Source organism: Xiphophorus hellerii, chromosome 3 (genome assembly GCF_003331165.1).
Source record: "Xiphophorus hellerii strain 12219 chromosome 3, Xiphophorus_hellerii-4.1, whole genome shotgun sequence".
NCBI classification, from domain to species: domain Eukaryota; kingdom Metazoa; phylum Chordata; class Actinopteri; order Cyprinodontiformes; family Poeciliidae; genus Xiphophorus; species Xiphophorus hellerii.
Genome location: NC_045674.1, coordinates 6,135,067 through 6,151,954, shown reverse-complemented (window position 1 = coordinate 6,151,954; position 16,888 = coordinate 6,135,067). Strand labels below are relative to the sequence as shown.

The 16,888-nt window shown below is 38.2% G+C and overlaps 2 protein-coding genes across 2 annotated transcripts; both read right to left on the bottom strand.

Annotated features, from left to right (window-relative positions):
* Positions 1 to 1,547: 1,547 nt before the first annotated feature.
* On the bottom strand, positions 1,548 to 3,316 carry LOC116717935 (trypsin I-P1-like). The gene is made up of 6 exons (XM_032559619.1): positions 3,274 to 3,316; positions 2,851 to 3,043; positions 2,586 to 2,768; positions 2,212 to 2,273; positions 1,986 to 2,110; positions 1,548 to 1,899 (listed from the first exon to the last, which is right to left on the bottom strand). Exons 1-6 carry the CDS (start codon positions 3,308 to 3,310, stop codon positions 1,750 to 1,752), a joined length of 750 nt encoding a protein of 249 aa, XP_032415510.1. The 5' UTR covers positions 3,311 to 3,316; the 3' UTR covers positions 1,548 to 1,749.
* A 6,134-nt stretch (positions 3,317 to 9,450) lies between these two features.
* Positions 9,451 to 14,850, bottom strand: LOC116716213 (anionic trypsin-2-like). The gene is made up of 8 exons (XM_032557112.1): positions 14,773 to 14,850; positions 13,038 to 13,130; positions 11,709 to 11,872; positions 11,390 to 11,602; positions 11,122 to 11,307; positions 10,766 to 10,827; positions 10,549 to 10,673; positions 9,451 to 9,731 (listed from the first exon to the last, which is right to left on the bottom strand). The coding sequence occupies exons 1-8, from the start codon at positions 14,848 to 14,850 to the stop codon at positions 9,582 to 9,584; spliced, it is 1,071 nt and encodes a 356-aa protein (XP_032413003.1). The 3' UTR covers positions 9,451 to 9,581.
* Between the last annotated feature and the right edge of the window lie 2,038 nt (positions 14,851 to 16,888).

Here is a 16,888-nt window from a genome sequence, read left to right as displayed (position 1 = left end):
TGCATCTGTGTAACATGCCATTACTCGAAATCAAAGTTTGAATCTGTCCCTGGCGCCACCATGGCAACTGCAGGTAAGTTGCAATGAAATGTTCGCGGTGTGCTTTTTACAACATTAGCCAGCATGCATGACTGTGTCTGACCGCTGGTTTTAAGGTTAGAAACTAGTCAACGCCAGCTTTTTCTAATATATTGAACGGGCGACTGTTTAGGCAACACATAGACTGTAAAGGGGATAGTTCAGCTTTTGCCGAGTGGTTAAGGTATAGCTAATGGTCACTAAGTATCTGCAGGCCTCTGCTCCCACATCACGCTGCACCGAGACACAGGCAGTAAATACACTGCTGTCAATGAGGAACAATTCATTTGTGCATTTTCGCCGCACATGAGAAGTCCCGTCTTAAAATACTACTATACTAACATGTCGCCAACATATGAAATGACTGACGTGTTTTCTGTTGTTTGCCTGTTAGCTCCGTTAGCTCTCTTAATCATGGCTGCTAGAGACGGTCTCCGCCGCGGTCTGTTTAAAAACAAAATGATCCGATCTCCAGATTACCTGCATGCCTGCGTACGTGTGTCTCTGTTGTTAAAGTTTAGCATTACTTCTCAGAGTTTTATTTTTACAATCGGGACTCTGAAGACTCATGTAAAGACCAAAAATATTAGATTTTTAGCCGATTTTTTCAGTCTGTAAACTACAACAATCTGCAAGTTAATGTGAAAAAGTTCTTCGGACTTTAAGGATTTATGGTTATCCGCTCAGTCTTTGGTTCTTTCTTCACATTTGCAAACCAATGAAGCATTTCTTAAAACAATTTCTACAAATCAGAAATCTAGCAAACCTGCAAAAGTGATTCAGAACTAATTCAGAATGAATGGCTCGTTCCTGTAAAGCGGATCTTCATATCAGTGAACGTGTCATCATAATGAAAAGTTCTGACGCAACGACAATAACATCAGGGAATGCTGAGAGAAACTGATCAGACACACAAACGTTTCCAAAAACAATTAATAAAGGCAAAAATAATGACAGATTTTGAAAACTAGTTAAGCATTTATTGCATGCCATTAAAATACTTTGTTAGCAACTACTAAATATTAAGTTGACTAATTATTTATCTAGCAAATAATATTTAGCTTGCAAACTAATGAGCTCAAAGCTAAATGTTTAGCTTCCTCTGATCTTCTCCAAAAACAGAAAAGGTTTGAGTGTTTGTACATTTAATGTTTCTAAAGTTTAAGTTATTAGAAATGTGTTCAAAAATTACCAGAATACATTGTTGCATACTTTGCTTTGTTGTGCACAGCTCTTTGGTCTTGTTGGAGTTTAAAGTTCTCTAGAAGTAAATCAGGAATAGTAACTCCAGAGCTGCAGAGTTTAGATGCTGCATGTTCATTTCTGATATAAAACAAAAACTGAATAAATAAATTACTTCTTGTGTTCCTCTTCTTGTGATTTAAAACTCAGGTCACATTTTCAGACTTGGTTCAGGGAAAATATCAACTGAACCATGAATGTAAAGATGGTCAGCCAGGAAATGTTTATTTTTCATGCATTTATTGATTCATTTTTCATTTCTGAGACAGAGAAAGATCCATTAGGGAGATCAAGGTTAGATGAGAAAAAACAAAACTATTGATTTATCCTAATTCTACAAACATGTGGATCAAACTGATCAAGATACAATAAAGAAATTATATTTGAGAGGAAATTTGATGAGAATTATATTTCATGACAGTTTATGTTTTATTTAAGGCCAGTTCTTGCTCTTATCCAGTCCATGTATTCACACACATCTACGATTGAAGCTGCGCTCTCGCAAGCACGGTGTGGTACACCTGGAGAAATCACACCATAAATCTTGCCGTTGAACACCGCTGCTGAACCAGCGTCACCCTGTAGAAAAATCATATATTTATTTATGTTGTAAAACAGAAAAGTAGTCAAATCACTGTAGAGAGATATTGAAGAAATAAACTTACATAACACACATCCTTGTTCTGTGCTTTAGCAGAGAATACATGCCCATATGTTGGCAGGAAATGAGAAGCCTCAACAACTGGCATGTCGACACACTGAAGATGTTTTGCAGGAGCAACACTGAATACTGTAGAGAAACATGAGAATCATAAAAATGTTCTTCACTCGACCTTCTCTGTAGAGACAGAAACAAAGATTTTATTCTCATAACTTCACACTTTCTCTCACTTTGCAGATTATTGGGGCCGGTTGTCGTTGCTCCCTCTCCTGCCAGCTGAACAGTGTCACCACTGAAACACAATTAGAATAAAATGTAAAAATACAAGATAACAATGTAGAAAATTAATTGTTACAAAGAACAATGAAAGAACAGAAAATAAATCCATGAAGGACTTTATCCACTGACACAGGAGTGTCCACCTCCAGTCCCCAGTGACGTTGTACTGCGTCCGTTAAATGTGTCTCTGGTCCAACATACCTGAGCTAAATGGATTCTGGTTCTGCTGGTGGCCTGATTACCTGACTCAGGTTTGCTGAAGCAGAGGCAGCAGGACTGGAGACAGAAAATCTGAAGTCATGTTGTTGATCAGAGAAAGACTTACATTTTAAGACGATAACTGCAGTCTGGTAGCGGAGCAAGTGGGGCATTTGCTACTTTCCTAATCTTCAGCAACATGATGTCATGACTCCAGCCTTCAGGATTATAAACCACAGGATCTTTACGGAGTATGAAAGCCCTCCATCTACTAGGCCCTTGATGAACATCTATCTTTGCTATATTAATCCTGCAGAAAAGGTTAGATTATAATGAACACACAGAAAACCTGATCATCTGCAGATAAAACTGTGTTAATGCCTCTTTCCTACCACCCTGTCTCCGACTTCCAGCAGGTATCTGTAGTCAGGATCCACTGAGGGTGGATCAGAGATCCTCCACACAGGCTCGTCTGAGTACCATTGGAGCCCTCCAGCCGAACATGATAAAGACGCTCTGTGTCAGCACAGTTATGACCTCCAAGGATTCTCTTCTGCAGAGAAACATCTGAGTTCACTGAAACACCTGAAGAAGAAAAAGGAGGTCTTTACTCAGAAACCAGGTGCAAACACGGCTGCTGGAACAGAAAAAGGATAAACAGTTACAGATGAAAAACCATCACAGTTCATATGCAAAGAAGTTTCAGTCTGAAACTGAATCAGAGGGAAGTTTGAGAGTCACAGAGAGCAGCAGCCTCCCTGGATCCAGTGGAAGTGTGTCCAGTGTGACCAGTTTCCCCAGTGTTTCTGACTCACCCAGCCCCAGCAGCAGCAAAACCTTCAGCAGAGCCATTGCTGGTCCAGCTTCCTGTGAATGTCTGCATTAATGCAGCAGCTGTTAAACTTTGTTCACAATGTCCTGCTGGAAATTAAGCCACCAATCACAGGACAGACACTGATCTGTCCAATCACAGGACAGACACTCAAGAAACCTGAAAATAGTTCTTGCTCCATTGACAGATTATTTCACTAATATATAAACATTTCCCCTCTTATAACTTAAATAATCAGCCAATGAAACAATAACTTTTCATGAATTTTAAGGAATTGATTTAAAACAAGCAGATCCTATATTTGGCTGCAAAGCTATTTATAAGTTAGTTTTGCCTTATCTAGAGTGAACTGAGAGATTTACATTAGAAACTAGACAAAATAATCAGTAAGTTTTCTGCTTTTGCAGTGCACAAGCTTGCAGTGAGTTTTGCTCAAGTGAAAACTTGATTGTAAACTTGATGAAATAAAACTGACTTCCTGGAGACAGAGCAACTCTTCCTGGTTTTCAGTTTGATATTTTTTGAGAAAAACGTTTTATTTGCAATGTACAAAAATTCACATCTGCCTTTGCTCCTGAAAGTAGAATCATTTTGTGTATTGATGAGGAGTGAAAATGACCCTTGTTGAGAATAAATAATTCTGTTTTCTTCTATCTCTTTTAGCTATTTACATGCTTGATTACACATATATTCATTCACATAGATCACATCCTCGCAAAAGCTAAAGGAAATTACATGTTAGGAAACATCCTGAAAGCTAAGGCTAAAGGAAATAAGGGAACGCTCTGTTTAGGGCGTAGCTTAGATAGAGGCTAACAAAGGGAATTACAAACTGTTTGATGACATTTTGTTCTGCTAGCCCTTAAAGAGAGAAGGTGAGAAACTTGTAGTTTCTCCAGGATTTCCAGGATGTGTTCTCCAGGGGAAAACTGGATTGTGGTGAAGCTAGGAATTTTGTCAATCCTATTCACTTGACTGATGACCAGCCATTTCGCTTGCCTTATCGATGCATACCACCAGCACATTATTAGTTGTGGGAGGTCTTGTCTGAGATGGAGATGAAGAGTATCATAAGGAAATTAGTGAATATGCCTCTCTGCTTGTTATGGTGTGGAAAAACTCTGTGGACATGAGGATATGCACTGACTTGTGTGTTACATTGTTACAGTGAAAAAAAATACTCTATTTTGTACTGGTACTCAATGTCTTGCACTGTTTTTCATTTCGTGTAATGGAACTAAAAGGCCTTAGTAAAAGAAACTATGAATCTTGTGATTTTATAGACAAGAAATGTTACAAGAAATTCATAAGGAACACTCTGTTATGGACAAAAGGACTTTTTGTCTTTTCTCTGTTTTATTTGCTCACACGCACATGGCTGCACGTTGACATAACCATAACATTTAAGACTGACAAAAGTCACACAAAAACATAAACAAAGGCAGGCTAAGACCTTAGAGAGGGAGCAGGATGAGGAGGAAATAAAGCAGAACTCGCTACAATCTTTGCTTCACTTGGTGTCACCCCTAAGCTGAGCTGAGTGGAGCCCAGCGCTGCACAGTGAATGTCACTCTGTATCTGATCCATTCGGATGATGTGTAACATTTGATCATTTTCTGCATTAAAGCCTGTTTTATATTTAACCAAAGCTCATGGCATCTTCTGCTTTCCAGCCGCGCTCAACCCACCTCCACCCCTTCTCCACCTCAACTCTCCCAGCTCTTCAGGCTCGCATCCTTCACCGACCTCCACCACCAGGATGATATTCCTAATCAGCATCGGGAATGCTCATCTGAGCTTTTTGCAAACCACAGCTTGATGTCCTCAGCCGGGGCCCGAACGCCAAAGAACTTTAATTCATGCATGTCAATAAACTTTTCTAATTGCTTTCTTTCTCTGTCTGAGTCTCTCATGAATTAAAGATTGAAATATAATTGCAGCATTGTTTTTTTAAAAAAAAGCCTCATAAGGTTTGAAATTCCTAGTTTCAGACAAAAAGACTAGACTCAGGATGTTAGGATAACGACTTGAGACTTGCAAAACACAAACTTGATCTCACTGTTAGATTAAAATAATCTTGAACATGTTGTACTGGTCCTTCACCTGTAGTGGAGCTGCTGCATGAATGTGACTTAAAGAAAGCGTGTATAAAAATGTTTTATTTGTTTTACTATCTGCAGCCTTGCAGTAGGATTCATTACAATATGAAAACATGAAATCATTTAAACATGTTTTAAATTGTTTCCATTATGTCCTGAACTTACATGTTTTGTCTGACAAAAACTCACAGAAACTAAGTTCACTCTGTGTCTCACAGGTAGGATCTTGACTTCACAAACTTCTGCACAACTGAGGCTCCAAATATATTTCATGACTGAGAAACATTGCCTTGTTAGTATCCCAGACAATGCATTATATATATATATATAAAACCCATTTCATGCATAGTGGACATCTATCCAAAAGTCATTTTCTTGTGTTTATATGCATTTTTATTTTGTAAATGCACACAGACCACTAAAGTGAACACTAGTGCATCACACAACACACTGCCAGCTATTGGCCATCCATTGCAAGCTCAAGAAAATGTAGTGAAATCCAACATGACAGACGAATAAAAAAGCATGCCGACCAATTCAGTAATTTCCAGTTCCTCCTTCTACTGTAGAAAACTATTGCAGGTAAAAAATATATTGTGACATAAAGCAAACCCTAAAGACTAATACTACTTATGTAGTTTCTAAATTACAACTTTGTATTTGGAGAAATTACAAATGATCACCTGTTTTGACAGATATTTACTGACATCATTACTCTGACTATAAATGTACAATATCCACAATTTCCAGCAAATTATTTTGGCTATAAAAACATTCCTATATTTTAGTTCATAACTTGGAAGATTTAAAGAAAAAGTCCATTGTTGCTATTTTATTTTGTAACAAAGTTAGGTTTTATTGTGGTTCTTAAAAAAATATTCTTATTTATATTTAAATGTTTACATTACATATATTCCCTCCAACTGACCATGATGGACACAGTGGCTTTAAACTCCAATGCATTACCACCGTCTGTCATGATGTGTGTGGTTGAAGTGTGGACCCAAATGCAGCAGACAGGAGATGTAAAAGTTCTGTTGCAGATTTAACAAATAATCAAACTTACAAAAAAACATAACAAAAACCCAGGAATAAAAACAAATCCAAACCAGAGAAATGAAGAGACCATGAGGAAACCAGGGAGGAGAGACGAGGAGCAGTGGCATGGAGTAACAAGACGATTCAGCGAGTAACATTCTGTGATTTGACTAATTAGAGATGGGATTACATATTCATCTGCTAATAAAAAAACATCTATTTTATGTGGCTAAACGTTAGTTTGGTGTAAAGTGGAGCAAATGTGCTAACAAACACCAAGTTAAGGACAAACATGAATTCAAAAAATAAAAAAAGCCCTGATGCTACATTGTGAAAAACAAAAAGACTAATGAAACTAAAATGTCTTTCGTAAAAGATACTGTGAATCTTGTCATTTGATAAGAAATGTCACAAGAAATTTATAAGGAACACTCTGTTATGGACAACATAACTCTTTGCCTTGAAATGAAATGCTACATAAATACATAGTTTTCTAGTACAAGTAAAAATTTTAAAACAGCTGCTAAGTTTAGTACTCTGTTAAATATGGAGGCATGCAGAAAACTACATAAGTAACTTTTCAGTAAGATATAACAGTTTGTTTAGAATCAGTAAAAACTAATAATGGCAAATTATTTGACTTATGACATGGGAAAATGTCTTGTTTTAAGTCAAATAATCTGCCGAAGGAACTAGCATTTTTTCTCCCACTGTGAGGGTTTTACACAGATCAGCCACAGAGACGTTGAATGGATTCCAAAAAATTATCTTAGTTACAAAAAGTCCAGAAATAGTTCAAAAACAATTAATTGGGCCCAAAACTGAAGTCAACATAACAAACTACAACTCAGGTAGTAACACAAAGAACTCAATTACAAAACTGACCTAACAAACAAGACATGAAGGGAAGTTAAATAGTGGCTGATCAGACACTGCTAACACACAAGGGGGTAATTAAACACACAAGAACTTAAACAAATACTGGTCTACACATTACTACATCTTTAAATTTAATAAATATTAGATCTGAACTAACTTCCAAAAAGAAGAAACCTTAAAGAAATGGTAAAATGAAAACTAAAGAAAACCAAATTTCCCCTTCCCCTGGCAAACAAATGCAATGACCCACTGAGGAGGTTTGCCAGCCATAGGACAGCAATTAGCTGGAGCTCTTCTGTGCGACTCCAGCAGCAGCTCCGAAGGAAACTGGTAACTCAAAAGAAGAAGAAATTAATTTGTTGCATTTAACAAAAAATATAAAGAACTGACAGATAAAATTAACTTAATGTGTGCACTGCAAATAGTTAACTAAAGAGTCAGGCTAATGAAGATACTTTTAAAGATAAAAATCTAAACTATTCACTAATCAATATGTAAACTAATGTTAAGAATGAACAGAAAACGATTACCATTCAGATCTTTGTGTAACAATAGAGACAGCTGTCACACCCACCAATATTAAGGCATTATTGACTCAAAACAAGTTCATTGGTTTTGCTGAAAAGTTATTTGTAAGCTAGTTTTGTCTTATTTGCACTGTAAACTAAACAGAAAATCACTTGATAAGATTTTGTGTTTTTACAGAGAAGAAGTGAGAATCTACCTGTTGGAGCCTGCATTGCGTTTGGTAGTGAAAATACGGCGTAGAGAAAAAGTCTGATGAGAAAACGCAGCTTCGTCATTCTGTCACCTCGTAACTTTACCACCGATCAGCGCGAGCTCCGTGTTTGGATCTATAAAGTCACGAACTGCGCCGTGTTTTCTCCCCCACGATGTTTGTCTCCTGCGTCTGTTTCAGTTGGTTTGAATCGATTTAGTCCTGGAGAGCAGAAGCTGTCCGATAATTCGAGCAGGAGGACTGCGCGTTAGGAGGAGCGTTGGTCAACTCCCTGGAACAGATAAACAGTTGGCACAACACACACACACACACAGTCATTCTCACATTTTCTCACACGTATTTGTAAAACCTTTTATTTAAAACCTGTAAAATTAAGAATGTTTCCCATTTTTTCTGTCATTTAGACCTAAATTTGTATCTAATATTCACCAAAAATATTAGATTTTTAGCAGATTTTTTCAGTCTTTAAACTACAACAATCTGCAAGTTAATGTGAAAAAGTTCTTCAGACTTAAAGGATTTTTGGTTTTCCAGTTTCTCTTCGTCTTTGGTTCTTTCATTTGCACAACCAATGAAGCATTTCTTAAAACAATTACTACAAATCAGAAATGTAGCAAACCTGCAAAAGTGATTCAGAACTAATTCAGAATGAATGGCTCGTTCCTGTAAAGCGGATCTTCATATATTAGTGAACGTGTCATCATAATGAAAAGTACTGATGCAACGACAATAACATCAGGAAATGCTGAGAGAAACTGATCAGACACACAAACGTTTCCAAAAACAATTAATAAAGGCAAAAATAATGACAGATTTTGAAAACTAGTTAAGCATTTATTGCATGCCATTAAAATACTTTGTTAGCAACTACTAAATATTAAGTTGACTAATTATTTATCTAGCAAATAATATTTAGCTTGCAAACTAATGAGCTCAAAGCTAAATGTTTAGCTTCCTCTGATCTTCTCCAAAAACAGAAAAGGTTTGAGTGTTTGTACATTTAATGTTTCTAAAGTTTAAGTTATTAGAAAATGTTCAAAACTGTCAAAAATTACCAGAATACATTGTTGCATACTTTGCTTTGTTGTGTACAGCTCTTTGGTCTTGTTGGAGTTTAAAGTTCTCTAGAAGTAAATCAGGAATAGTAACTCCAGAGCTGCAGAGTTTAGATGCTGCATGTTCATTTCTGATATCAGACAAAAACTGAATAAATTAATTACTTTTGATGTTCCTCTTTATGTCATTTAAAACTCATGTCACATTTTCAGACTCAGTTCAGGGAAAATATCAACTGAACAAACTGAACCATGAATATAAAGACGATCAGCCAGGAAATGTTTATTTTTCATGCATTTATTGATTCATTTTTGAGACAGAGAAAGATCCATTAGGGAGATCAAGGTTAGATGAAAAAAAACAAAACAACTGATTTATTCTAATTCTACAAATATGTGGATCAAACTGATCAAGATACAATAATGAAATTATATCTGAGAGGAAATTTGATGAGAATTATATTTTATGACAGTTTATGTTTTATTTGTCGCTAAGTGTTGCTCTTATCCAGTCCATGTATTCACACACATCTACGATTGAAGCTGCGCTCTCACATGCATAGCGTGGTACACCTGGAGAAATCACACCATAAATCTTGCCGTTGAACACCGCTGCTGAACCAGCGTCACCCTGTAGAAAAATCATTTATGTTGTAAAACAGAAAAGCAGTCAAATCACTAGAGAGATACAGTGAACCCTCGCTATATGGCGGTTCACCTTTCGCGGTCCCGCTGCTTCACGGATTTGCATCGTGCATTGTGTTCTGCATTCTGATTGGCTAAACAGTCTCTCCGCTTCTTCTCTGTGTGTCAATAACGTTGCAGTTTAATATGTACACGTACGTAAAACAGCTTGCCAAATTATGTTTGCAAATTCTCTTGCAATTTCAAGAATCTTTCTGCCCAGAAGAAAAAAGAGCGACAACCGATACCGATAACTATGTTCTTCTCTCGAAAAAACACACCTGCGCCGCGGGCTTTAGAGGAAAAACCCGCTACAGAGCGGAGTCAGGATGCAGCGGCTCAGTCAGAAGAGCAGTGGAATACATGCGAGTCACTATTTGTCCTACTGTACTTTGTATTTTTTTTCATAATCATTTTTCATTTTCTCTCGTTCTAGTCCAATGACTCAGGTCGCGGTGGGGCGGCGATGATCTCCTCAATTTGAAGTCTTCAGTTCGTATTGATGATTAAAATTATTTTACAGTACAGTAGTTATTTTAAAAAAACAAAACAAACGTTATACAGTACTTTTATTTGTTAAACAAATGCTTGGGCCTGTAAAAAGGTTCTGTTTTTTGGTTTCAATGTATTATGGATTATTTCATTGAATAATAATTGTAAAAAAAATAAAGGTTACTACTTCACGGATTTCGCCCATCAGGTTCATTTTGGAAAGTAACTCCAGCGAAAAACGAGGGTTCACTGTACTGAGGAAAGAAACTTACATAACACACATCCTTGTTCTGTGCTTTAGCAGAGAATACATGTCCATATGTTGGCAGGAAATGGGTAGCCTCAACAACTTGCATATCGACACACTGAAGTTGTGTTGCAGCAACAGCATTGGATACTGTAGAGAAACATAAACATGTTGTTCACTCAAACGTCTCTGTAGAGACAGAAACAAAGATTTTATTCTCATAACTTCAAACTTTCTCTCACATTGCTCATTATTGGGGCCGGTTGTCGTTGCTCCCTCTCCTGCCAGCTGAACAACATCATCCCTAAAATACAAGAATAAAATGTAAAAATACAAGATAACAATGTAGAAAATTAATTGTTACAAAGAACAATGAAAGAACAGAAAATAAATCCATGAAGGACTTCATCCACTGACACAGGAGTTTCCACCTCCAGTCCCCAGTGACGTTGTACTGCGTCCTTTAAATGTGTCTCTGGTCCAACACACCCGAGCTAAACTGGTGGCCTGATTATCTGACTCAGGTTTGCTGAAGCAGAGGCAGCAGGACTGGAGACAGAAAATCTGAAGTCATGTTGTTGATCAGAGAAAGACTTACTTTTTAGGGCGATTACTGCAGTCTGGTAGCGGAGCAAATGGGGCATTTGTTACTGGTATTTGAATCTTCAGCAACGTGATGTCATGACGCCAGCCTTCGGGATGATAAATCCCAATGTCGCCTTGGATTCTGGGAAACTTCACTCTGGCTTTCCGTGGATGAACTTTTAACATTACATCGTTAGTCCTGCAGGAAAGGTTAGATTATAATGAACACACAGAAAACCTGATCATCTGCAGATAAAACTGTGTTAATGCCTCTTTCTTACCACCCTGTCTCTGTCTTCCAGCAGGTATCTGCAGTCAGGATCCACTTACGGCCGATCAGAGATCCTCCACACAGGCTCGTATGAGTACCATTGGAGCCCTCCAGCCGAACATGATATTGACGCTCCGTGTCAGCACAGTTATGACCTCCAATGATTCTCTTCTGCAGAGAAACAGCTGAGTTCACTGAAACACCTGAAGAAGAAAAAGGAGGTCTTTACTCAGAAACCAGGTGCAAACATGGCTGCTGGAACAGAAAAAGGATAAACAGTTACAGATTAAAAACATCACAGTTCATATGCAAAGAAGTTTCAGTCTGACACAGAATCAGAGGGAAGTTTGAGAGTCACAGAGAGCAGCAGCCTTCCTGGAACCAGTGGAAGTGTCTCCAGTGTCTCCAGTGTGACCAGTTTCTCCAGTGTTTCTGACTCACCCAGCCCCAGCAGCAGCAGAACCTTCAGCAGAGCCATTGCTGGTCCAGCTTCCTGTGAATGTCAGCAGTAATGCAGCAGCTTTTAAACTCTGTTCACAACTTCCTGCTGGAAATTAAGCCACCAATCACAGGACAGACACTGATCTGTCCAATCACAGGACAGTCACTGATCTGTCCAATCACAGGACAGACACTCAAGAAACCTGAAAAAATGTCTGGTTCCATTGACAGATTATTTCACTAATATCCAAACATTTCCCCTCTTATAACTTAAATAATAAGCCAATGAAACAATAACTTTTCATGAATTTTAAAGAATTGATTTAAAACAAACAGATCTTTTTTTTGGCTGCAAAGTTACTTATAAGTTAGTTTTGCCTTATCTAGAGTGAACTGAGAGATTTACATTAGAAACTAGACAAAATAATCAGTAAGTTTTCTGCTTTTGCAGTGCACAAGCTTGCAGTGAGTTTTGCTCAAGTGAAAACTTGATTGTAAACTTGATGAAATAAAACAGATTTTCTGGAGAAAGAGCAACTCTTCCTGGTTTTCAGGTTGATGTTTTTTGAGAAAAATGTTTTGGTTTCCAATGTACAAAAATTCACATCTGCCTTTCCTCCTGAAAGTAGAATCATTTTGTTATTGATGAGGTGTGAAAATATCCCTTGTTGAGAATAAATTATTCTGTTTTCCTCTATCTCTTTTAGCTATTTACATGCTTGATTACACATACATTCATTCACATAGATCACATCCTCACAAAAGCTAAAGCTAAAGGAGATGTCATCTTAGGAAACATCCTGAAAGCTAAGGCTAAAGGATGTAAAGGAACGCTCTGTTTAGGCCGTAGCTTAGATAGAGGCTAACAAAGGGAGCTACAAACTTGTTTTATGCTGAAGAGTAACAGTCTGTGATTTAACTAGAGATGTGATTACATCTTCATCTGATAATTAAAAAAAAGCATTTGTTTTATGTGGCTAAAAGATAGTTTGATGTAAAGTGCCCATAAAGATAGCATGAACTATGGAACTATGGTCAAAGTGACACATTATGTTGGCAAAAGGCTCAAACCGTGTGTGACGGCCCCTGTTGTGCGGTCCTGTGTGTGAGTGCTATGTGGCAAGTAAACTGTTTGTCAATTAAGGTCCTTGATTGTGGGAGGTGCTTTTGATTACGTGGCCACCTGGATGATATATAAGGAGCGCCGTTCTACTCACGTGAGGCTGGCCGACGCTAGAACCAGGCTCAGACGACATCTGGACTCGGAGGCGGCGCCGGCAGATCGCTTGACACGTTGTGGGAGCTGAGACCTGTGGGGCCCAACAGGATCCATGACTGGGGAAACACCAGGCTGAGGGAGCGCTGGATTATCACGTCTTGGGCTATCGCCCATTGCACCCCTAGACAATCGGTTGTTTTTAATAAATGCCTCTGAAGGGCCAAAAATGTTGCTGGTTGCCATGTCCTCCCTATTTTTTGTTGCGACCGTCTGAACCGGGCCGTAACACCGTGCCACAACATTTAAAATATTTTACAAAAACACGATATATTCCAATCAATCATTACATAATAAATGATAAAATACAAAACTTGATCTTCAGTGAAGCCCAGAGGTTTTCAGGGTGCGGGAGAGCTAGCCTCTGTGCTAGTCTCCATGCTATTCTTCATGCTAGTCTCTGTGCTAGCTTCCATGCTAGCCTCCATGCTAAATTGTATAGTGTATAATTATACAAAGTGTCTTTCTGTTTTGGTTATTACCTCATTCAAACACCTTTAAAAAACTCTGTCATTATTTAACTGTGTTGCTTTAAGACTGGAAGCCCCTCCTTTTTATTTCTTCTTCTGTGGTTTTGTCTTTAAATGGTTTTAAACCTTCCTTAGATCTTCCCCTTGTGTCATGTTGTCTGCGGGAGAGGTGTGTACTGTTTTTTTTTCATCTAAATATATACAGTTTATTTATAGATCTATTAAGTAAATTTTTATCATCACCGTTGCAATATTTGAATATGAATGAATAAATGAATCCATTCCATCCCATATTCTAACACCTTTGTCTCTAGTGGGGTCGGGAGGTGCTTGTGCCTCTCCAGCTAAAGTTCCGGGTGAGAGGTGGGGTCACCCTGGACAGGTTGCCAGTCTGTCGCAGGTGGTGCTCGTTGGGTGTGGAGGCCTTCTCATGCAGCCTCGGTTATTCCTATGAGTTGAACATTGAGATCTATGGCTTCAGATTTACAGTACCAACATTTTTCATACCTGGGCAACATGATAAAATCATCATCGGTAGCAATGTGCCCCTTATTCAAAGAATGAAAACTGATTCGAGCTACTGGGAGATCATTACATCAGACGCTGCAAACCCAGAGTGTGAAGAGATTTTGCAGCTGCTGAGTTGTGTTTCTCAGTGGTCAACCTCTGCTTTACCTGACAAGACTGGAACAGGTATGCTCAGACAGGCTGTCACCCTCCGTCCTTGCCAGGACTATGTGGTTTGGGGAAAGTTGCCGTCCACTGCACCACTGATATTAGAGGGCACTGTGATTGTCGAGCCGTCATCTGCTCGTTCCACTACCAAAAACATTTTAGTGAGTGGGGTAGTCACAACCATTTGGGAAGATTGTTGGGTCCCTATGAAGGTTCTCAACCCAACAGACAAACCTCTGATACTGAGCCGCAATGCTAAAATAGCTGACGTCTTCCCTTCATTGTTTTAATTGTTTTGCTTTAAGACTGGAAGCCCCTCCATTTTTATTTCTTTTACTGTGGTTTTGTCTTTAAATTGTTGCGTTTAGGCAGGTGAAACCTGAACAGTACTGCAACCATTGTACTGTTTCAACAAGCTCACCACATCACAGTTCTGATCCTGTACAGATGCTGAGAGACTGTGGTCTACATGACATCGACAGAGAGAGAGCTGTGAGGTGTCAGATGAGTTCAAGAGAAGGCTGGCTGAACTTGAGGTTTCTCCAGGATTTCCAGGATGTGTTCTTCAGGGGAAAACTGGATTGTGGTGAGGCTAGGGATTTTGTCCATCGCATTCACTTGACTGATGACCAGCCATTTCGCTTGCCTTATCGATGCATACCACCAGTACATTATTAGTCATGGGAGGTCTTGTCTGAGATGGAGTTGAAGAATATCATAAGGAAATCTATTAGTGAATATGCCTCTCTGCTTGTTATGGTGTGGAAAAACTCTGTGGACATGAGGATATGCACTGACTTGTGTGTTACAGTGTTGCAGTGAAAAATACTCTATTTTGTACTGGTACTCAATGTCTTGCACTGTTTTTCATTTTGTGCAATGGAACTAAAAGGCCTTAGTAAAAGAAACTATGAATCTTGTGATTTTATAGATAAGAAATGTTACAAGAAATTCATAAGGAACACTCTGTTATGGACAAAAGAACTCTGTCTTTTCTCTGTTTTATCTGCTCACACGCACAAGGCTGCACACTGACATAACCATAACATTTAAGACTGGTGACTGTTACACATAAACAAACACTGATTAAGGCAGGTTAAGACCTTAGAGAGGGAGCAGAATGATGAGAAAATAAAGCAAAAGTCACGCTACAATCTTCTGAATTCTGATTCCGAGGACAATAAGTTGTACTTTCAGGGAATTCAGCACCAGTTACACTTCACATTCGCATTCCTACAAAATTTTGGACCTCATTCAGGACGGAACACACACACAAATTCCAACATGGACTATACCCACCCACATAAAGAAGGGGACTATACCTGCACTTCCCTTGGATAGTTACTTTCTTTCTTTAGGTGAGAAAAAAGAGTAAAAACACCACTATCTTTCTTTACTTACAGGTGAAAAAAGAGAAAAAATACCCAACTGGTTTCAACTCACGTTTCCTGTTGGTTCGTCTAGTCCGGCCGAATCTCGTCAATCCGTTGCTGACAAACAGAGTTGGACCTAGGCGCTGGCCCAGTGAAGAAATTACTTCCCGGGACTTTATTTCCAAGTCCTGTTGACTCTGGCCGTGCACGGTTTCAGCGCGTCGTTCTTCGTCTGTCAGCAAACGGGTATGTTGAGATTCGGGTCACGGCACCAAAATGATATGTATTTATATGTGAAATACAAAGAAAGAACCACAGACAACGTTTGAGTTTTCAACCAAGCTTTTGATAAAGGAGAAGACACAGTGAACTGCTCCTCTGAACAGCTCACCATGCGTTCTGAAACTCTGCAGTAGAACTTGCCTTTTTTTAACACAAAACAAAAGAAAGAGGGCTGGTGTTCATAAAATCAGCAGTCACTCAGGAACTAACACATAACAAACGCAGTTTTACGACTAAGGAATCTCTACGTAGGGGGGCACAGAGTATAAACAAACACAGGTTTAAGACTAAGGAAACTCTCAGAAGACCATCTTCAAAGAACATGTTTTAAGGGTTAAAGAAAGGCTAGCTCTGTCTCACACACATGTTCACACTTAAGCAATAGATGACCCTAGTAAAACTACTAATGTAACAATGATAACAAAATTATTCTAACAAGTATGATCCGATTAACTATTAGATTCTTGAGTAATACTGTATAGGTTGTTGCTATGTAGTTGTACGATATTTTAAGATCTTGTTCAGTGTGCCCCTTTTTAACTTTGAGCCCCCGGCCCTCCAAAGGTCTCTGCACGGCCCTGAGGCAAACCTTCTTTTCTGTTTAATTTGATTTAATATGATCAGTGAACAACATTGTAACAATAAAATATTTAATGATATATCTTAGCAGTACTAACATCTTTTTAACTTTTCCAGATGTTGCTATAAAATTTACAGAGAACTTCTGTCATATTTAGACTTTTGAAAACCAAATTGTAATTTCTGAGAGTTTTACTTAAATATGTAATTTAGATTTTAATTTCAACAGTAAAAGAAAATTATTTTTGCACTTCCTCCTTTATTTTGCTGGTAATTTTTATATTTAAGATGATTTTTTTCTATCTACATGTAAGCCTATAAAAGGTGTTAAAATTAAAAATTAAAATTAACAAAGACACTTTGTTTGACTGCAATAGAGGAAAATTCTCTACGATAATTTTTATGTTAAATTT